This window comes from Pygocentrus nattereri, chromosome 30 (genome assembly GCF_015220715.1).
Source record: "Pygocentrus nattereri isolate fPygNat1 chromosome 30, fPygNat1.pri, whole genome shotgun sequence".
In the NCBI taxonomy this organism is placed as follows: Eukaryota; Metazoa; Chordata; class Actinopteri; order Characiformes; family Serrasalmidae; genus Pygocentrus; species Pygocentrus nattereri.
This window is the reverse complement of record NC_051240.1, coordinates 479,633-503,413: the sequence shown is the minus strand read 5'-3', so window position 1 is coordinate 503,413 and position 23,781 is coordinate 479,633. Positions and strand designations below refer to the sequence as shown.

The 23,781-nt window shown below is 38.9% G+C and overlaps 1 protein-coding gene across 9 annotated transcripts in view; it reads left to right on the top strand.

Moving 5' to 3' along the window:
- The window catches only part of cep170ab (centrosomal protein 170Ab), a 79,415-nt gene that overhangs the window by 35,047 nt on the left and 20,587 nt on the right, over nucleotides 1-23,781 (top strand). For all 9 annotated transcript variants that reach the window (XR_005129993.1, XR_005129992.1, XM_017712885.2 and 6 more), the window contains 8 exons: nucleotides 1,503-1,625; nucleotides 1,800-1,935; nucleotides 2,031-3,443; nucleotides 3,527-3,764; nucleotides 11,349-11,454; nucleotides 18,407-18,541; nucleotides 20,301-20,389; nucleotides 20,657-20,750. Coding sequence is in view for 7 of the 9 variants with exons in the window: in XM_017712885.2 (XP_017568374.1) it covers nucleotides 1,503-1,625; nucleotides 1,800-1,935; nucleotides 2,031-3,443; nucleotides 3,527-3,764; nucleotides 11,349-11,454; nucleotides 18,407-18,541; nucleotides 20,301-20,389; nucleotides 20,657-20,750 (2,334 nt within the window). In the remaining 2 variants the exon portion in view is untranslated. The remainder of the gene's footprint in view (nucleotides 1-1,502; nucleotides 1,626-1,799; nucleotides 1,936-2,030; nucleotides 3,444-3,526; nucleotides 3,765-11,348; nucleotides 11,455-18,406; nucleotides 18,542-20,300; nucleotides 20,390-20,656; nucleotides 20,751-23,781) is intronic.

The following is a 23,781-nucleotide window of genomic DNA, read 5'->3' as shown; positions in this document are numbered from 1 at the left end:
TCCACTCAACCCCTGGCTGTCAGTAGATATGAAACAAACTTATATGAGCACTGGATGACTCACAGTGCTCCTGATCACTCTGAAAAAGTGAGAAGATTCAGGTCCCTACGTGAGTAATTGGATGATATATCCCTGGTGACATCACGTCCAGGGATTACTGTTCATTTGGTATACATCCTCTCGGTCTGAAGCTACATCTGCAGGTAAATATCCATTTAGTAAGTACTGCCACTCATGTAAGCACCGTTACATTCATAACTAGTGTCTTCTTTGTTTCTTTGTTTTTATTTTGGTTGGCAGCCAATCTGAGCTTTATGTGGTGGCTCTTTAATATGTATGACCTCATTTACATCTGGATTTAGATGACCCCTTGTCTAGGACAAAGGTGAAAATACCACAGCAGTATATATATAAAAAAAAAGACATCAGGATGCTAATCAGTTTTTATTTATCGTGCTGTATGTTTTGCACGGCATAGTGCTGTTACCATCGAGATTTATGAATCTGGCCCACTGTCCCAATTTTTATAGATTTGGGCTTGTAGGTCCCATGTGTTTCTTATCTGTCTTCAGTGTATACTGTATAGATGGTCCTATGCTCCCCACCATGCATTGCTGGTCTCATTCTGTTAGACAGCTGTTTATCTGTTTTGTTCTGTTCTTTATTGCTTAGTCAGTCTGCCATTTCTGTCATTGTGTTTCTATTAGTTTTTTGGGGTTTTTTCTTGTTTTTTTTTATTTATCTTTGTTTGTGAACCTCCATTTCCTGACAATGTTGAGGAGGAAACCTTTTCCTGCCACCAAACACACTGACAGAAAAAACATTTCCTCTGCAGTCAAAGAAAATGATTCTTTCTAGGAGGAAATTTCTGAGGGCAAAGGCTTTGCCAGCATTCTAGAAATGTTATTGATGGACTGCCAGCAACGTGCTGGCTGCTGTAGTGGCCCTGCCAGTGGCCAAGGATGTAAATGCTGCCTACATCTGAGGATCTTTTCTCTTCATACCTCTGAATTTTTTGCTTAGCCAAAATTAGTCTTCTGTTATTTTTCTATCTCTTGTCTACGTTTAGCTTATTTATATTGTAGGAATGGATGTATACCAGCCAATGTGGACCTCTTAAAATGTCTATGTGCAGGTCTGTTTGATTGTTTGTCTGTTAATCTTCACATTTCAAGTCATTCTCCTTTTACCTCATTTGTCAGTGGACTGTTTTAGTAATCATTTAGATTTTTTTGTGGCCATACACAGTCTATATAGCATGGAATATTGTGAGGTACAGTGGGACCAGTGCACCCAGCAGCACATGCACAGTTCTCAGTTTGTTTGTCTTTTCTTCATGTACACTGAATAAAATGTACTTAATAGATGAAAGGAATTATGGATTATAACTTTTACCTGATCAGTCTGAAAGCACAAGTGTCCTTAGTGTCTACATATCCAATATATTTCAATGTTATCTAATGGCTATTAACTATTTGTAATGGTTTTGTATTGTGTTACAGGTATTCAGGGTGGAGGATAACCAAGCCCTGACGAGGTTGCGTTACCCAGAGCACCAGAGGGACAAAGATAGTGTATGGACAAAGCCTGGAGCCATAGAGCCTAGTCACATTGACCACACCAGTGTAATGATTTTTTTAATCATTCATAAAAACAGACCTCATTTATATAATGATAGCATTGATATTATTAGCATCTTATCATCTTAGCACAACAAAAAATGTATAATATATAATTTTTGGAAGAAAATGATCTTTTTTTCTTTAGCTAAATTTTGTATGGCAACCATTCCATTCTAGTTGTTGTCTGATGACCTAGTCGTTGTTGGTGGTCCAAGGTGGGTCTCTCAGTGGGCCAGTCTAGCTGCAAGTCACATACGGACAGACCCTGAGGGCTCTGGGGCTGAATGTACTGCGATTGGCACTGGTGAAAAAGGTCTTTATCTTAAGTATATGTAATGGTTTATAGACACACATTGTAAAATGATTATTACTATTGAAAAAGTGAAATTTTATATCATTGTTCCACAGGTAATAGTGAGGCAGAGCTTCCCAGAAAATTCAACACCTATGTCTCATCATGTCAATCACAGCATAAGCAGGCCTTCCCACCAGACTCACCCGAAAACTCTGACATGGACACAGTAGCCACTGAGGGACAGAAGTTCCAGCACAGATACATGGCAGCTTTATCTGAAAAACAGGATCAAGAATTCCAGGACAAAGAAGGCCAACTCCATGGAGTATCCAAAGCTAGACACAGAGTGGCAGGAGTTACTCAATCAGCCATAGACAGGACTAGGGTGAGTAAGAGAACTACCACCAAAAGCAAAGAGGTAAGGCAAAAGCCTAAGTTCAGTGATCAGATACCTCACACCAGTCCAGGGGGTGGCAAAAAAAGTCGAGATAAGAAGGAAAAGAGCAGAGAAGAGGACAAGAAGGCATCAGGAAAGCCTTTGCTGAGGCAGGAGAGCTTCACTGTGGAGAAACCCAGTGCCCATGTGCCTGTGGAACTTATTCCATGCATTGATGGACCTGGTACAACAAGTCACATGGACGTAGGCAGTATCAGTAAAGGCACTGGGGCTGCCACTTTGCTAAAGGATTCTGAAGCTGTGATAGCCTTTCTGGAAAACAGTCTTCCAGACCAAACAGACACACCCAGTTTCTCCTTGGAGGGTTCAGTTTCCCCAGAATCTGATATAGATACCACCAGTACTGTGAGTCAAGCTGGAGGAGAGGGAGGAAGCAAGGTGGCCCAGACAAAACCCTCAAGCAGTGGTCAGATATGTAACAAATCCAAGATCATGAGTGGAACAAAAGTCAAGTCTCATCCACGTGTACCAAATCATTCACATTCACGTGCATGGGCTTCACTTGACTTGACAGATGATGACTTAAACTCGTCTATTGCACAAGACACTTATGCTGCGCAGGTTCATAATCGGAGTAAAACTGTCAAACTGAGAACAGAAGCTAGTAGTAGCAGAGCCAACGAAGCAAAATCAAAGACAGCAGCTCCTGCCTATTCTGTATCCAGACCTGCCTCAATGTGCCAGCCCAGGCCCACTCGTGCGTCTCTGCTTCGCCGTGCTCGACTTGGAGATTCTTGTGACACAGACCTAGCTGATATGGATCGGATGTCTGTTGCATCTGAAGCGTCCACTACCAGCTCTGCCTCCAGACCCTCAGCTGGACGGAGGACACTGTCCCGAATAGAGGCACTGGCTCAGCCGCGGAGGCCAAGAGTTAGCTCTCCTTCAGCACGGAGTGACTCAGAAGCCACATCAGGACGAGTCAAGGGGTTTGCCTCACATCCAGGTCCAGACAGTACACTACAACTGGGCTTCCAGTCCTCATCGGTGCCCAGAGCTAGAGCCAGCAGCACTTCCAAAGTACCGGATAAGTTGGCAGGAAAATCCTTTCTTCAGGGCACTACTACAAGTAAGAATTCCAGAGAAAAATAAATATTTAAGGTAGTATATAAGTTAACATATTGCTGATTTTACTTTATACTATCTTCATAGCTGGTGGGAGGTGGCGGCATGTGCCTGTTGAGTATGCATCTACTTCAGAAGATGAATTTGGCTCCAACCGTCACCCAACCAAACGCACACAGCCACGAAGAATAGCCTCACGGGTCATCCAGCTGGGGGGATCAGCTCCTGCCACACCCAGCCCAGGATCCATGCTCAGACACCAGTCAAGTAGAGAACAGGATGAGTATATGAGAGACTGGACTGCCCACAGTGAGGAAATTGCCAGGTAAAACATTTGATTAACTTATTTAATCTAGAATCTTAATCATTAAAAAAAAGCTGATTTGATATATAGAGCAAATCCTGTCTATGATTTAGGAGTACATTTCTGCAATTTGTATATTAAAACCTTTTTTTTTTCATTGTCTTTTTTCAGTACACTTTTGGATACCCAAAATATTAGTGTATGTGCAAATGATTCTGTTCATAACATCATAATTTCTTTTTAAATCTTGACTGCACTTTAAAACTGAATTCAGGTTTCATATCCCTCTTCTTCCATATTCCGATTGACTGAAACTTAAACTGAAATGACTACGTGAAACTAGAAGGGGGACTTAGGTATCCTGTAGTCATTAGCACTCGACCTATGATCAACCACTGAAACAAGGGAACAAGAAAATTTTATCAACCTACTTATCAGCATTAAGCCATGCTGGCCACACCTTTGCTCATAAGCCATCTCACAGACCTCAAAACCTATGCAAGGAAACTTGCAGTGATCCTGTTAATTTCAAACACAGACAATGCATGGGCATAATTCACTTAAACATTAGGAGTGTAATGGGGAGCGAGGAGGTGGACGTGCTGAGATAAGCGAGATTTATTATAGGCAAATCCAGGGTCATACCCTCAGCGCCAGGGGATTTGCTCCGGCTTGGTGGCGTTGGGACATGTTGAACTCGGGCTGCTTAGAAACAGCCAGAGTTTCGTCCCAACAGAGCAACCACATACCAGAGTCTCGCTTACTCACTGCGTCCTATGGTGGCTGGTCTTTCTCTAACGGGGAGCGAGGAGGCGGATGCACATGCTGAAATAAGCGAGATTTATTATGGGCAAAACCAGGGTCATAGTCATAACAGTCCAGGTTCAAGTAGCCAATACGGAGAGATCGTGGGGCAGACATGACAGACACCAGAATTCAAGAGAACAAGCAGAACAGAACAAACACCACAGCAGATAACACCAACAGAGACCAATACAAAGATCAGCACAAAGACCAGCAAACACAAGGGGCAAACACAGGGCTTAAATACACATGGAAAATGAGGGACAGGTGGAAAACAGGTGGAGACAATCAGGGGTGGAGTCATGAAACGAGGGGGCAGGACTAGAAAACCAAAACAAACGCACATGGACAGGACTGGGAGGGGCAAATCATGGCAAGGAGTGTTCTTTAGCATAATAAGTTGGATAACCTGAAAATTTAGGATTCACATATATCATAGTTTTGACTGAATCCTTTTTAAAACAATCTATATCCACCTCAGAAGTAGCCCTACCTGGTTATAATCTATACAGAGCTCATAGGAAAGCAAAGGCTGGCAGAGTGGCTATTTATATTAAACCTGTTATTCTTTATTAATTTTTTTTAAAGAAAAATGTTTTGAGATTTTAGCCAAAGGTGTACAAAGGTGTTTTAGCCAAGGTGTACAAAGGACACAATAACAGCTCTGTGGTATCCTTTATTTTGTCAATGTAAATTTATTTATAGAGCACATTTTGCACAACGTTAGTTGACCAAAGTGCTGCACAAATACAAACATTAAACTACAGTACTAGTAAAACAATTTAAAAGAGATAAAACAAATTACATAAAAGCCATGGAATAGTAATCAGCTTTAAGACTAGATTTAAAACGTGGCAGAGTGGGTGCCAATCGAATCTGCAGCGGCAGCTCATTCCACAGTTTCGGGGCAGTACCAATGAGGGTTATGGGGTTGCCAAAATAGGAGCCTCAGAAGAAGATGCTGTTACAAGGATTTAGCTTAACTCCCTCTTAACTGCATCTGCCAGAAAAAAGCAGCAAACATTTCTAATGCATATTTGTGTTAGTCACTGTTTGCTATAACCAAGTAACAGCGCAAAAACTCACTAGTAAAGCGGTTTACCTTATGAAAATATATAGATTACTACAATGACAATGTTTTATAGTTAGATAATCACTTCTAACTGAACATAGCATGAGTTTGGTTGTTGCAAAATTACTCTTTGACACTTGTTGGGTCACTGTTGTTTCTTAATGAGAACAAAGTTATCAGCTGATATAAAGAAGGATTAAAATGACTGACCAGAAGAATGCAGAGATTTTTGAAGGCATTAAACTGTGAACAATTGAACTACTTATTAAAGTAAATAGTTATCAGTCCTGTCCCTAATACATTTTTTAATGTTTTTTTAAAAATGAGCGCTGAGCTTAATTGTTTAATAAAATGTGGAATTAAGTTCAACAGTTTGAAAGCATAATAACCGTAAGACATGGCCTTGCCACGTTTTTGTAAGTAGATGCTAGGTCATTTAGAGCCTTAAGAACTTGTAGCAGAATATTAAAATCTATGCTGAAAAACACAGGTAGCCAGTGCAGTTCTTGAGAGTGATATAATTTCTCTTGTTTGTTATTGTTAGAATATCAACATCACTAAATGCTGAAATGCTTGTGACATTAATTACATTTTTTCTTTAATCTTTTATTTTTGGAAGATGTATTGAGTAAGATTAACATCATTGTCACTTGATAATGAATGAACGAAAATATAACAGTACACTGTATTGCCTAATGCCTTTCCTTTTAATAGGCAAATACAATGTCAACTAACACCCACCACATATAGGTTTACAAAGTGCTGCTAATACATTAATAAAAAAATTTCATTAGGTATATTGGTGACACTTTATAATAACGAGTCCCAATAAATAGCAAATTAAGCATTATTTAATAGTTTGTTAGTGATTGTTTATAATTACATAATTGTGCATTAATAAATACTTCCATGTAATTGATTAACCATTTACTTAGCAACATAGAAATAATTAATGAATATTTTTGATACTCAATAAAAGGGTTCTTGTATAGTTACTATGTCAGGCTTGTTACTATAGAAGAATGCTTTTTGGTGCTATATAGAACCCATTTCTAAAAGGTTCTATGTAGAACCATCTACAGTACCTTTGGCATCAATCTGAAGAACCCTTTAATGATGCAAAGAGTTCTTCGAGTGCTCATGATTGTTGGGCTGTTGTTCTGTGATCAACTGACAAACAAAAATTCTTTGATGATGTAGTATCAACTGTAAGGTGAGGCCAGGGAGCACGTGTCTTTCGTAATGCACTTTTAAGCAACAAATGTGGCAACATTAAGGTTCTACGTATCTAAAACCAGACTGATCAATGATTCTTCAGAAATTCAGAAGAAATTCTTCACGTGAGGTGATTCAACTTATCCATGTACAGAATGCACATGACAAGAACGCCCCACCAATCTGGCTGTCTAATCAGATTACTTTTTATGCCAGTGGGTCTTTAAAAAAAAAAAAGTGAAAAACAAATCAGAGTGTGACAAAATTATTGAGTTCAAGGGGAACATGTATTCTGCTAAACTTGATTTTACATGGGATGAGTTGACATCTCTGTTTTCTAAAGAAGAAGGTAACAGACACTTGCTATAAAAAATATGCAACACAATTCCTTTCGCTCTTGTTCCCGGACTCTAACTCCACTTCCCAGACTCCTCAGCACAGTCACATGACTCCAGACCTCTCCTCACTCTCCTATCAGAGATCCCAATCACCGGAATACTAATTCTACACAGCTGTGTTTTTTATCACATGACTAACCTAGAGAAGTATTGCCAGTCTACCTGTCTTACTGAGAGTTTTTTCCTGTTTTGATTCTGTGTTTGTTCTGACTTCTGGATTTATGGTTTTTGACTTTTTTGCTCATTTCATGGCCTCTGCTTTGCCTTGCCCTTATCTGATTTGATTGCCTTTATTGTCCTGCTGTTTATCCTGGCCTTGATTCTTAACCGCAAAAGTCTGCTTTCTGATCAAATTAACCAGGCTTTCTTCTCATTTATGAGCTGGAATTTTCATTTATTTTAACTCTAAAATTGCTATTAAAGTAATGTTGTATAAATGTACTTTGTTAGAAATTAACTAAAGTAAAAGTACTATGATTTAATTCTACATAAATATGTGTTGAAAAATTAGCTAAAAAAAGAACTGTTACGAGAGTAAATGTAATTCGTTACTTCCCACCTCTGCCTATATTTTTACCTGCGATGACCTCCCCTGACAATTTTTTTTATTTTACCGCAGTAACCACAAAAAGTGAAAACAACATTAACTAATGCAGTTGTTTCTAGTTCACTTAATATTAGTTAACCATTATTTTTGCAGTAACTCATGTTCATGTTAAGTTCAATACTTAACTTGTTGCAAGTTGTATCATTTATTAGCAGTTATACCTATCAAATGACTTAATAATTATTAATAGTTATTCATGATTTATCTTTCTATATGCTAAATAATAATTTTTATTATGACTCCTAACTAATTAAGTTGCTATCTATAAGTTTGTGATTTTCACTTTGTGAAACGTTGATGTAAGTGGATGTGCGGGAGACAAGGCAAGATCTCGAAAACGTCTCAGATATAACTTTTATGATGGCCAGAGAGTCAAAGCAAAATTTTGTACATATTTTTAGGCAAAGTCTACTCTTGAGACACTTTGATGAGTGATTTAGTAAAACATTGTATTACTAAAACAATTTAGTTTTTAATCTGGATTATCATATTATGAATAGTATGACAGGTGTTCATAATTTCCATAAATAGGAAATATTTTTTTTCTTTGACAAACTTTTTTCTTTGCCTCTGAGCACAATCAATCACAGTCATGTTAACACAAACAATGGAAGTTAGTACCATGGAAAGCATGGAAAAAACTGAAGTATTACAAATGCAATTTTTTACTGTATAATTATTGATTATTTGCTGAATTTAACATATTAAACAAAATAAGGTCTTGTCTCATAAGGATCTGAAACTAAAGACAAGCAGCAGAAAACTATAAAAAGATATCTTCCTAGTTACACAGTCTTAAATGCCAAGATCAATGACAAGACTAAGAAAAATCTCTGATGGAACTGCTGATAAAGTGGTGAGGTATGCAAAGCAAAGCTCCCACATCACTGGCTGGAATAGTGGGCATTAGCCCACTGTTCAGTGTTGTTGCACTGGCCTACATGAAAGAGTTTCAGAAGGTATCCTTCACTGAGATTTAATCACTAGTTAACATCTAAAATATGCAAAACATCTAGATTAGGCTTTTTGAAAAGTAATATATATATATTAGATGTGGTGTTCTTGGACCCCTACTTTTCTTAATTTACATTTCACCCCTTGGGCAGATTATTCGTAGCCATGGCCTAAACTTCCACTGTTATGCTGATGATATTCAGTTATATCTCAGTACACACACACCCTCAGATACCCCTCCCAGTACACTAATTGATTATATTTCTGATTTAAATCTTTGGATGCATAATAACTTTCTCATGCTAAACACTGCTAAAACTGAAGTCTTACTGGTTGGCCCTAAACCTCTACTATCAAAGTCATCCAATTTTTCAGTTAGTATTGATGGCCTGCTCGTTAAGCCTGCACCTGTTGTTAGAAATCTTGGAGCTTTACTCGATCCATCACTCAATTTTGATCTGCACATCAAATTCCTCACCAAGACTGCATTCTTTCATTAATGTAACATTGCTCGTCTCCGACCATTCCTGTCTGATAAAGACGCCAAAACTCTGGTTCATGCCTTCATTATGTCCTGCGTTGACTATTGTATCTCCCTCTTTGTTGGTCTCCCTGTAAAGTCTATCCAAAAGTTACAGTACATTCAGAGCTCTGCGGCTGGAGTTCTCACCCACACTAAGCGTTCAGCTCATATCACCCTCGTTCTCTCTCAGCTACACTGGCTACCGGTCCTGTCCTGCATAAAGTTTAAAATCTTACTTCTCACTTTCAAAGCTTTGCATAATCTTGCTCCCCCCTACCTCAGAGAACTGCTGACCTCTTACACTCCCTCTCGCTCTCTCTCAGATCTTCTAGCAATAACTTACTTGCTGTTCCACGCACCAGACTTTCCACCTTGGGAGGCAGGTCCTTCAGTGCCATGGCCCCCAAACTCTGGAATTCTCTTCCTCAATCCCTCAGGGACTGCTCCTCTCTTTCTTCTTTTAAATTTGACTTTTTAAAGTCTGTTTAATGCACATTTTTCTTCCTCCTCCTCTGTATAGTTTTTTTTTTTTTTTTTTTTGCTATGTGAAGCGACCTTGGGTTTGTGAAAGGCGCTATATAAATGTCATTTATTATTATTATTAAAACTCTGCCATGCAAAGTGAAAGCCGTATATCAACAACACCCAGAAATGCCACTGGCTTCTTTGGGCCCGAGCTCATCTGAGATGGACTGACGCAAACTGGAAAAGTGTCCTGTGGTCTGACGCGTCCACATTTCAAACTGTTTTTGGAAATCATGGTCGTCGTGTCCTCCGGGCCAAAGAGGAAAAGGACTGTCCGGATTGTTATCAGTGCAAAGTTCAAAAGCCAGCATCTCTGATGGTGTGGGGGGGTGTTAGTGCCCATGGCAGGGGTAACTTGCACATCTGTGAAGGCCCCATTAATGCTGAAAGGTACATACAGGTTTTGGAGCATCTGCTGCCATCCAAGCAGCGTCTTTTTCAGGGACGTCCTGCTTATTTCAGCAAGACGATGCCAAGCCACATTCTGCACGTGTTACAACAGCTTGGCTTCATAGTAAAAGAGTGCGGGTACTAGACTGGCCTGCCTGCAGTCCAGACCTGTCTCCCATTGAAAATGTGTGGCGTTTTATGAAGTGCAAAATACGACAGCGGAGACCCCGGACTGCTGAACAACTGAAGCTGTACATCAAGCAAGAATGGGAAAGAATTCCACCTTCAAAGCTTCAACAATTAGTGTCCTCAGTTCCAAAACACTTATTGAGTGTTAAAAGGAAAGGTGATGTAACACAGTGGTAAACACGTTCCTGTCCCAACCTCTTTGGAACGTGTTGCAGGCATCAAATTCAAAATGAGTGAATATCTGCAAAAACAATAAAGTTTATCCATTTAAACATTAAATATCATGCCTTTGTAGTGTATTCAATTGAATATAGGATAAATATTATGTTGAATAAATATTATGAAAATCTATAAATAGACTGTAAACCACATGTGAATGCAAGATGGTCTATTTCTGAACAAGAAGCATTCAGCAAGAAAAAGTTTAAACAAATTGTAACTTGTAAAAATTGTAAAAAGACTGTTAGCTGGCTGCAAGAAACATTTGGATTGTATAACTTCAGCCAAAGGTGGTCATACCAAATAATATATGAAAGGGTGTCCAGTATTTTGCACATGATATATTTTATGTTTTAATTTTTCTAATGTGCTAAATTCAGCAAATAAATAAGTGTCCATATAAATGTGCAGATATGTCATATTTAAGTTTGTTCCATGCAGAAATGGTGCTAATTTCTTTTCACTTAGAAAATGTTTCCAAGGGTGACTAAACTTTTGCATACAGAAATAGCAAAGGCTATTTTAATTATCATTAAATAATGATAATAATTAGTAATAACAAATCACTGCTGAACTCATTTGATATGTTGTTTTTCATAATTAAAGAACATATAAAATGTTTAAACTATTTATTTACAAAAGTCTGCAATAGAGAAAAAGGTATTTATGTGTATGTTTGATTTCTAATGCAACATTCTGTCTATTTCAGAATAAGTCAAGACTTGGCAAAAGATCTAGCCATGTTAGCCCAAGAAATCCATGATGTAGCTGGAGAGATTGACTCAGCCAGTCCCTCTTCTGCACCCTCTGCTTTGGTAAGCAACAATAACAGCATAAAATACAGCCAGTTTCATGTATTTCAACAAGACGTGTGTAATGCAGAGAACTATGTCTACACTTCACAGAGGTGATTATGGATCACACTTTGTCTGGCCTGTCACCTAGGACCAGTTTGCCATGGGAGACCCTACCAGGAGCTTTTGCTCCAGACAACATAGCTCCTAGGATCATTCAAGCACACAAACCTCTCCACCACGATAAGGTGGTGATCCATGGAGAGGCAATTTGGAATACAGTTTTTAAATTTTGCATGGTTGCATGAATTTCTTGAAAATCTGTTGAAATGTTCATGTCCTAATCTGTTAGGCCCTAGGTGAATTAGGGTGGAGTAACACATGTATCTACACAGTGAGGCCTTAATGAAGTTGCTCACTCATTTACAAAGGTAAAACTTTATTACTCAATTAAGTGCATTGTGTTTTTTTATATACTCTCTCATACAATGTTCTCCTCAAATATTGGCAACCCTGGTAAAAAGGAGCTAAACAGGCATCAAAAAATTCTGTACTTCTTAACCTTTTAATTTTAATAGAAAACATTAACAAGTATCTAACATTTAACAAAGAACAGGAAATAAATATTTTACTCCTTCATTTAATACTTTGGGTAGTCTCTCTTTACAAAGATAACAGCTCTGAGTCTTCTTCCAGAATGCTTATTAAGACTGCAGAACACATGGCAAAGGATCTGAAACCATTCCTCCATACAGAATCTCTCCAGACCCTTCAGATTCCGAGGCCCTTACTGTAGACAGTCCTCTTCAGCTCAGCCTGCAGGTTTTCTATGGGGTTTAGGTCAGGGCAAAACCTTAATTCTGTGTTGAGTGAACATTTTTATGCTGATTTTGTGGTGTGCTTTGGACACCATATAACCCATTGCTGCTGTCAGAAGAAAACCTCATATCTCCGTTTCTGACATTTTTCAGTTTTTGACATAATTTGAAAATGTCTTTTGTCCTTTACATTGTATGTACATTTTATGATCAGTGGACTTAAAGAAATTATTCAAAAATACTTGGAATAAAGTCTGGTTCCATTGACTTACATTAAAAGTAAAGTATGTTTTTTCCTTCTCCTGTAAAGTTACTGTTTTGGAGGTTTTCTTCCGACAACAGCGATATGTCAAAATGGGTATGTGATGATGTGGGAAATATTATATATAAGAATATTCCCATGAAGTAACATGAGAAATATGTGATTTTCCCATGAGATTTGTTAGGAAAAAATATGTACTATTTGTATTGTAAAGTGCTGCAAGCGTGAATAAAAAGCATGGGTCATTAAGGAAAACAATAAAATGCATGAAAAATTGGCAAGTTGAACCAGTCCATACCAGGATGTGTGAAAAAAGTTTTCAGAAAATAATTTCTAAATTCTGGTATAGAGAGTGGGAAAAGTTTTTTTTTTTTTTTTTTAATGTTCTATGTGTTTCTATACAGTATGGCTCAGAGGAAAAGTTGTGAAAAAGTTTGCATGATGTAATACCATGGAGTGATGGTGTGGTGGTGTGCGTGATCTCCAAGTGTGACTAATAACTGAACAGATGTTGGAGCTTTTTCACATAAATAAGACTATTAAACAGTAAAACAAGACCATCATTGTTGCGAACAATTCTGCTGGGTGTAAAACAAAGGCAATAGACCTTTGTTTGGAATCAGAAGTATCCTTGTACAACTCTGACACTGATTCAGAGAGTGCTAGAATTGTACTTACAGATTCTGAGGAATCAACAACAGCTCCAGCCGAAATAATTTGCATGTCACATGAAAAATTCTGCAAATCTGACTGCTCAAAAAAACGACCTAGTGATATCGTTTCCAATGTCAAGTCACCTCCGGCAGAAGCGTGCATCGTGCTTTCAGAGAATGACTTCAAATCTCCTCTACAAAGACGAGGCCTTATTGTTTTAGAAGATGTGAATGCCACAAATTCACTGGCAAGAGTAAACTGCCTCAAGTCACCACAGCAAAGATCATGTGTTGTCGTTTGCAACTCTTTAAATGTTGGAGTAAGCAGAGGTGATTGCTCACAGTACGATGCAATCTCTGTCAATATCAGATTGATTTGTCTCCGGTCCAGTATAAGTTTAGGGGCTATATGACATCCACCTTATTTAATAAAGACGTTGATTCTTCTTTTGATTACAGGATACAGATTGTTGGCTTTTAAGATGTTGTAAATGGATGGTGTGGGTCGTGAGAAAGGTGCTTGGGGCCTTGTGCCTGTTCGATTTGTTTAATGGTCAATTTGTTTTGGTCGGCAACCAAAATGTTATTTTTTCACGTTAAGTGGCACAAATCAGATTTGTTTGCCCTAATGCAATGCAGATCTGGGCATGCAAATCTAATCTTTTCAAATCCAACCTTTGTCACTTTCATATGTAGTCCTAGATCAGATAGGTGTCTGCAACGTTAATTGTTTCCACTGCGCATGCTCCGTCATTCAGCGTTAACAAGACAGCCCAACAGAAGTTAAAGCCTATGAAACGTGTAAAGCGGCACATCTCACATTTTTTCTACGTCTCGTCTAATAATGAACAGCTGAGAGCTGATCAGAGTTAATTATCATGCTGATGATTCTTGTTTCTTGTAAAGCAGCTGCCTCTCAGTATTCCACTTTTTCAAGGTTCTCATTCTCCTGCGTCTACATTCTACAGACGATTTATTGTGAAAACTGTGTTAGAACTGTGTGTTATAACGATTGTTAACATCTTCACTTGTTTTAAAGTTTTTAATAATTGACCTGATAGTGAAAATTGGCATTTTCAACTATTCAGCTAGTTTCTAGCCATTTGCTGATTTGTACAGGTCAACAACCTTTTGTTGCACATCATTGCTGTATTCTCTGGTCTTATAAATTCCCAAGTGAAACAGGACATCATGGCTGACCATTTAGGTGTTCCTAATCACTCAGGTGAACTTGTATGAATGGGAATACACTTCAGTTAGACTTCACTCTTAAACATTTGTTGAGGTGCCAACAATTGTGGCACACATAGATTTAAGAAAATATTTATTTCATGATAAGATTTAATTTTTTGCTTTCAATCTTTATACCTTAAATTAAAAGGTTTTTTAAATTTTGCTCATGATTACCAGGAATATCAGTATTTGTGAAGGACACTGTATGTCAGGCAAACAGTAAAAGATGAAAAGGGCTTATGTATATGTGGCCTTGATCACTAGTGGGAACAGCCCTTATATGCTAAAGGGGTCCTGACTTCTACTCTGGCACAATATTCTGGGAAGCCAGTATACTAAGAAAGAAGCTATGACTGGATCTGCAGACTGGAGACTCAAGGTCTGCTTTCTCACGTACTGGGAAAGCATCAATATTAGAAAGGGAAACAAGCTCACACAAGGAGGTGGAACGGGAATCCCAGGGGTGACTTTCTCAATCTGGGCAGGCACTGGCAAGGCAGGCTGTCGAGACAAAGCATCTGCGTTTTGATTTGTGTTTCCAGGGTGATATTTAATTTCAAAATCAAAAAGGGACAATTGCGAGGCCCATCACTGCTCAACTGCTCCCAATTTTGCAGTCTGTAAATAACTGAACAGTGAACTTGGCCCCCAGTAAATACTCTCTGCACTTTTCAGTGACTGCCCATTTTAACCCCAGAAGTTCTAGCTTTATGGAGCTATAATTCAACATGTTCCTTTCCATTGGATGAAGCTCTCTACTTGCATATGCCAACAGTCGCTTTTTTCCTTCATCTTCTTGAGAAAGTACTGCCCCACACCCCATATGACTGACATCAGTATCCAAGACAAATGGCTTGGTGAAGTCAGCATAGGCGAACACTGGTGTCATTACCAACTTATCTTTCAGAGTTTTAAATGCCCGTTCACAGTCTCCAATCCAATGGCCATCAAATGAACTCACCCCTGATCTTTTTTTGCCCTCTTGAACCATAGCCACCAGCTTGTGAAGTAAAGCAGTATGCTTTGCAAAATGTTCAATGAATCACTGATAATATGATACAAAACCAAGAAAGGATCAAAGCTCTTTGGATGTTGTAGGGTGCTTGCATTCTGAAACAGCAGAAACTTTGTCAGGATCAGGATCAGAGATCATATGTGCCAAATAATGAACTTCAAGCTGAAAGAAATGGCATTTCTATAATTTTAACTTCAAATTGTGTTGCTGCAATCTTCCCTCAAAATGCTGGAATGTCATCCAGATACAGCAACAAAGATTGGAAGCATTCATCTCCAAAAATACATTCCTTGAGTCACTGGAACATGCTGGGAGCATTACAAAGGCCAAATGGCATACGATTGAACTCAAACCAACCGGGGTGCAAAAAGCAGTCTTTTGCTTGTCGTCTTCTGCCATAGGAACCTGGCTATACCCACTGGTCAGGTCCAAAGTGGAAAACAACATGGCTCCTGCCAATGCATCCAGTGATTCCTCAATCCCTGGTAAGGGGTATGCATCCTTCATTGTCTTCGTGTTTAACTGTCTATAGTCTATACACAATCGTATGGTGCCATCTTTCTTCTACACCACAATGATCAGAGAGGAATAGGGACTACAGCTTGCACAACTTTTCTCTCTAGCAGCTATTAAATGTGCGCTTTGACTTGTTCATACTGTGAGGATGGAATGCGGCAGTAGCGCTGATGCATAAGGGCATCATCAATCAAAGAGATCTCATGATGTACTAAATCTGTGCACTCCAAGTCACCCTCACTGTGACTAAAAATTCCACTATGCTGAAGCCAAGCCTTAACCTTTTCTACTTGAGCAGGGGACAATGCGGGCCATGAAAGTCTAACCAAATCCAATAACTGGCCTTCTGTATGTAGTGACTGGATGACTGCAACACACCCTTGACTTTCTACCCTCTCCTCAAATGTGACCACTTGACTATTTATTTGAAGTTCTGCACAAAATAGACTTCCCAGCACAGTACGAGGAGGCAGCCATGCATCTCTGGTCTCAACATTAATAACTGGCACATAAACCTACCCCCTATTAATGGAGAGAGAGGCTCTAGACAGCAAAATACCTGGTCGCAGCCTACTGTTCACTGGCTCAAGCAACACAGAATGCAGAGAAGACCCAAAATATTGATTGCCAACCGCTTCCACTAGTTTAACGGAACCTGCAGAAATACACACAGCTGACACTTTAAAGGAACCCAAGCAGTAGGTGGCAAACAGTCTAACTGGTGACATTTCTTAAAATCTTGTTTCCGGACACCCCCCGCTGACTGCAGAGATGGGGCCTAAAACAAATTAGAGCCATGTCGCTGGAACAGCTCTTCACAACACTGGCTAATGACATTCATACCCACTAAACCAGGCACACTAGCCTTTTGGGCTTCAGTATGGGGGTCAGTAGGGTCGCTGACCACCAAAATGCCCATCCCTGAAAAAGTCCTACCTAACACTTGGATATCAAGCTCCAAATACAGAACCAAAAAAAAGAAAAAACCCATTGGATGCTCTGAGCTGAAGCCAGTGACACTTCTGTAAAGAATAAGCAGAGGACTGGAAATACTGATTAAAAAAACCCTCAGTGACCATAGTCACCATTGAACCTGTGTTTAGCTGGCAAGGAACAGAAACCCCTCCCAAACACACTTCCACTACTGGGCACTCTCCCATTAGTTTAGACAACATGGAGCCTTCACTAGTCCCATCTGATGATTGGCTCTCCACACAAGAGGGAACTAGTTTCCCTGTGACTCAGAGGTACTAGCCACCCTTCCTGGCCCCAAATTGGCCTGAAACCTAGAAGTCCTAGGTGCTGAGTCTAGCCCTCTACCCTCTCAACAGAACCTTGCTATATGCCCAGACTGATTACAGCCCAAACAAATGGGCTTACCAGCAGAATCATAATTGTAATTTCGAGCAGGTTGAACCATAGGTGCCTCAGCTACTGGTGGCTGCTTATTACCCAAAGCAAAATATTTTAGCAGCATACCTAATTGGGCCTGCTATTTATGAAGGCACTCTTTCAGTTCAGACAATTCATTACCATGTTTAGCTACCACAGCTTGACTGGAAAGATTACACTCACATCACTGCAGTCAAAAAAGAAGCATAAGGATGAAGTCTCACAATACACTTCAGTTCCCTAGAAAGCATGCTATCTCTGACATGCCCAATGAACTGGTCCTGCACCAGATGGTCTGCATTTGAGATAACCCTGGGATTTCTGCAAAAAAAATTACCATTTATATGTAAAACAGTTAAAAACTCAACTATATAAAAAAATGTTGGAAGTAACCCGTTAAAATTGCAGTTTAAACTATGGTTTAAAAAAAAGAGAACAGACCCTGATGCCATAGGTAAGGCCCCAACCCACTACAAACCAAAAATACAATATACAAAAAAAGCAAACAAACCTGACAACACAAATACATTACAAAAAAGGGCAATCAAATAAACAAACAACCAAAAAGATACACACAAAGAAGTGCACTCACTCCAAACTGTGACTCACCAACTTAGACAGGATGCTGTTAATTCAAAACAGCCTTAAGTACAACCGACTGGGGCACCTATAGTCTCACTAATCAATAAAATCAACTAAAAACTAAAGAACCACCAAATAAAAGGGAACCACTAAAAGGGGACACTAATGAGGAAAAACTAAGGAGGGAAAACCAGTGACCATCACCAGCAGTACTGCTCAATCTGTTAAAATGACAGCACTAGTTGCACTCAGTGCCTGGTCTCCCTTTGTCTCACCGCACACCAATACTCAATGCTCTGCACTCTGTGAAGATGACGCACACACAGCAACTTCGTCATCAGTAACTACAGTGTCCTGGCTGCCATCTCCATTCTCTCACCAAGCAGGATAAGATTTCTCAAAATACGGGAAAAAAGTCCCCTAGAAACAATACCTCACAGCCCTGCTGGCTGCAAATAAACTAATTCCAAATAATAAACTGCTTTTTTTGTTTCTGTGTAAGATTGAGGGGCGAGTGCTTGTGGATAGGTTAAGCAGCAGTCCAGATATCAGCTGCACAGCTGTTGAATTGAGACCTCGAAGCTCCAGCAACCAAGAGCCACGAGCCATCCGTCGTCAGACCTGGAACAGAGATGAGGTGCGTCCTCTTTATCCTGTGTCTCATGTTGTTTACTACTGTAGTGTACCTGTACTTTGAGCGCAAGTAGTATGTTCACACTGAAAAATAAAGCAGGATGTAGTTTACTGGTAATAACTGGATGATGTACTAGAACCATTGAAAAAGTGTCTACCCACCTCAGCCACAGGCTGCCATATAGCTTTGCCTTCAAATAACTGTGTATTGTAGTGTAAGCAGGTGCAGTTATTTAGTTCACACATGTGAGGTATTGCTCTGTAATTTATTTGCATTTAATGTAAAGCGTTAGCATTAAATTTCACAAGCTATTACCCTACAAAACCCACATTCTAGAGAGAAGTACTTGGTATATGATGTAAGGACATAGTCCATCTTATGCAAACTGAGAAAGATGTGGTTTACATATATTTGCCAAGGTGTTAGTGTTAAAGTCAATAGCTGTTTTTCAAAATGATTGTTTATGTAAGGTAAAGGTACTCCTAACTGCCTTCCCTAAAGTTTGCTCCAAAACACAACCTCCAATTTGACACCGGAAAAACAGCAAATGAGAAGGTTTTGCTAGTTTAGATTGACTGACTGTTCTATTTAACCCTCTAGTGAGGCGCTGGCAATCATCATCCCTGGTCCTGGAAGTCTAAGTTACTGCAGAGTCTAGTTCTAGCTGTTGCTTTGCTCTGAGCACAGCATGTTTAGCTGTGCTTCTCTCTCTTTAATTAGTGACAGCAGTGTTACTAGCTTTGCTTTTCTGAAGTGTAAGTTAGTTTCGTGTTTGACAGAGAAGATTATACAGTTAGAGGTATGCATCCAGAAATTACAAAAGAGCAGAGCTAGTCAGCAGGGCTCAGAGTTGCTGTCAGATGCTCTGGGTGCCTCAGGTTGAACTAGCACGCCCTTGACTAAGGCAGCAGGGCCCTCACAGCTACCCCACTTCTTTCCCATTCATGTGTCCAACAGGTTTGCCCCACATAGTGATACACAACTCTGAGACGCCTGTTGATGGACATAGTGTAGCATAGAGTATCATGGACAGAGTATTGTGGTACACTGGGAGTGTTGATGCTATAGTCCCATTGCTCTCACGCATTCACTCAAGTTTGCTGACAGTGGAGCAGAGAGGCACTGACATCTCAGGGAGCCTTCCTCTTACCTTTCTGGCTCTCCCTCTTAGTTAAGCTGTAATAACTAGACCTACTGGAGTCTCTGCTGCACTCTGTTAATACTGTAAACTGTGGTCTGATGCTGTTGCTTCTTCTGCCTTGATCGGTTTCTGACTCTTCACCAGCCGGATTGGTTTGACCATCATGGTCCTTCCCACTTTACAAAATTGTGCAAACCTCACCTGCATGAACTGACCTTTTTTTTTGGTGATACTGCTGCTGCAAAATTTCAATCTATATTTTTTGTATTTTAATATTTTCTACTAACGTTTGCTATTCAGAGTTGACCAGAGGAGGATGGGTTTGTCTCAAGGTTCACTCCTTTTTTTAGGGACTTTTTGGGAGTTTTTCCTTGCCACTGTCGCCATTGGCTTGCTCATGGGGGGGTTTGACCTGGATTTTTCTGTAAAGCTGCTTTATGATGACACCTGTTGTAAACAGCGCTACATAAATAAACTTAGACTTGACTGGTTGATAGAGCAATGGTTGATGACCATTGCTCTAGTGAGTGTTGTTTTGTCACTGTGGATGCCTTTTCAGATTAGTAAATGGATATAAAATGGATGCTTGTAACCTGTGCTGTACATCTTTCTCTTACACAGGCTGTGCTAGACAGTTTGGTATTGGCATCTGTTTCTCAACTCTCAGCTAAAATCAGACAAGGAGTGGACAAGACAGCCAGCAAAATCAGGTATCCATTTATATTCTGCAAGTTTTCATTTCAATTAATCTTGAATTCAACTTTAGTTTTACCCAAGTTTTATCCACAAGACTAGGGATTTCATATCCGTGTGGAGAGCAAATAATGTTCATGCAAAAAACTTCATCTGTAAGATTTCTCTATTTGTTGACTAAACAATTATATGCTATGAGAAAAGTAAATTATAAACTTTTTACTTAATTTTTTTTGTATTTATTTGTAATGTGCTTGGTATGTAACCAAAACGCTTTTCTATAGAATTTTGTTCAAAGATAAAGACAAAAAGTGGGCCGAACTCGAGAGCAAACTGCTGATGGAAAATGAGGTGCCACTCCTCAAGACGTCCAACCAGGTCAGTGCTCAAAATTGAGACATAAAAAAATATTTAAAATCCATAGTACAAATCCATCCATCCATCCATCCATCCATCCATCCATCCATCCATCCATCCATTTTCTAAGCCGCTTCTCCGTCAGGGTCGCGGGGGGATGCTGGAGCCTACCCCAGCAGTCTTCGGGCGAAAGGCAGGATACACCCTGGACAGGTCGCCAGTCCATCGCAGCATAGTACAAATGTTGAGAATCAAAATGTCCAAAATATGTTGCAAATACAAATAATGAGTTAAAGATTGCTATTCATTTTCTGTCATTCTGATATAAATGTATTTCTCATTTTTCCAATTTTTGTATTTTTTTTCCCATTTGCTGATTATTCTGATATATTTTTTTACTTCTGGTATCACTCTTTTGCTTTTGAAAGTTTTCTTTTGCTTCTGACTTTTGCCCCTTGTTAACAGGTTGGTCTGTTGGTCAAAAGATTTGGAGTGACAGATCTTCTCAGTACATAGCCACTCAGCATCACCACCCACAGCATGGTGAAACACGTCATACTGAGTGCTGCTATAGGTCCAGCGTTGTTGTGGCATGTCTGACATTATGAGCAACGTGTCATTATTTGTAACACATGCCTGAGTCCTGCGTCGACTTGTATAAATTTCATAACTGTTATCTTGGGCATTGAAGAACATACTTAACTTGGTTGTTTGCCAATGAATGAAGCTGTGGGTCTGTGTACCTTTCGTTAATTGTTTTTCTGTTTCTGCAATAGAAAAATGGAGAACAACCCATTTTCCTATTTTGAATTTTATCAAAAGCACCAAAGAATGCAGATTTTATTTGTTTTTTTATTTACATCTTTCCAAAGCATCAAAGCAAAAATACAGAGAAAATTAGAATCAGATACATTTTGATTTTAGTTCATTACATATTAATATGTTCTTCTATCATACCTAATGGAAGTAACAGATATGCTGGTCATGTAAATGTCATCGTTCTGCTATGGTTTCTTAGCAAACTTGGAACTGGAACTGTGGAAATATCAGCCAGACTTTCCAGGTAAGCAGTTAAACCAAAAAAAAGATTTTTCATGCGTTACATACAGTATTGGATAATGGGATGTGAATCTTTATTTAATTATTAATTTAGCTACTATTTGTTTATTTTCATCTGAAAATACATATAGAAACCTATTCTAAATTAAGTTTCATATCTTAGATTTTAGTTTGCCTCTCTCTCGCTGCTTGTATCTTTTGCATTGTTCTCACTGATTACTGAAAAAGCACACATTAAACATACATTATAAAGGGCTGTCTGTACCAAACCCCAGCTAACAGGCTACTCATACAGTTTCTTAATAATGTCAGCTACATAATACTTAATAATCAGTGCATACTTTTAGGAAATGTAAATAGTTGATACTGTTCTTTGCCTATCTAATAATGCAGCTCCTAATGAATATAATGTGGATTTGTTTGCACTGTATACAACAGGAACTATCGATGAACCTATGCATTCTGCCTGCTGCCTGAGCCTGTTGGGCTGTAGAGCCTGTGTTGAACAGTGGGCAGAGAATTCCACGGAGTGCATGAAATGTTATACAGCATTCCCCTTAGATACAATAAATAAAGGGTCAGTCTGATGCTTTTTCAGTTTTTAGAAAGAAATACAGGTTAAAACTGAAACTGTTTTGGATTGACTGTGGTTCATTTAAACAAAAGACTTGATCCTCAGGGTTCAGGTGCAGTTAAAGCACTTAAATATTCACAGTTTTTAAGTGACTTTCCAGGTTTACCGGAGTTAGACATCATTACATTTTGTTCTTTAAAATTTTGCAAAATGTTTGAAAGGAAAATGGGATCAGACTTTTGACTTTTAATTTAACTTTTTTTATTAAAACTATGACAAACATATTCAGGCATATTTAGGTATAGTTCAAGAGGTCCAGAGTCCTGGCCAGTTTGGTGATTTATCTGCTGAAACCCATCTGACTTCACTTGACAGCTAGTTAAAACATTGTGCTTGAGCAGGACAATCAAGCTGCGCTAGACTCCACACCACAACTGGAACTGATGACCCCTGCTTTAAGTGAAAAGAGTGTCAATAAATAAAAAAATAAAAAGTTGGCCTTTTTATAGATATTTTCTAGAAGCATCAACAAGAACAATCACTGCTTCTTAAAAATGTCTGCATTTATAGTTCACAGCACTGTCAAACAACAGAGCAATATCTGGAAACCCCTCTGTAAATGTTTCCTCTGCTCTCATTTGGTCTTCCCCTGTAGTGAATGAATCCATTTCAAATTCTGAATGACAAACATTGTTCCTAATGTCTGACATGACTTCATAAACCTTTTTGGCAATATTAATATCAGTATGAAGTGCTATGCCATATTTGAGGCAGATCACCACTATCACAGTGAGCATGGCTACATGTTAAGAAGATCTGTCACTCCAAATCAGTTCACCAATAAAGAGCGCTGGTAAGTACCCTCTTCCAAGATCTACCTCCCAGTAAGTACCAAAAGTCAGAAAGAAAAATATTGAAAGCTTAATAAATAAATAAATAAGGCAAAACATCAGAATGGGAAAAAATTTGTAATAATTTATTTTTATTTAATACATTTTAGTTAACGTTATTTGTATTTGCAAGTTATTTGGGATATTTTGATGCTCAGTATTTTCTTAGTGGATTTTAGTACTTTATTTGAAACTTTAAATAAACTTTTTTAATTTAGCATCATTCATGATTCCTGCATGTTTAAAGAGTAACTACACCCTACTATTTTCAGCCAACTCTACCCCTAGCTCACCTTTGAAAAATCCTCAAAAAAGGGAGGGGCAGTGCTGTGCTGTTTGAGTTTAGAGGTGGGGCTGAGCTGGAGGGAAACTGCTGTGTTCTTATAACTTGCTGATATTAGCTACCAGAAAATATGGAGAGTGACAAAATCAAATGGCACTTTCGGACTGAGAGGTCTTATGAGGTTGACAATTTTTCTTCTCCACCATAACCATCTTTGATGGGGGAAGGTGTTTCTTAGCATCAGAA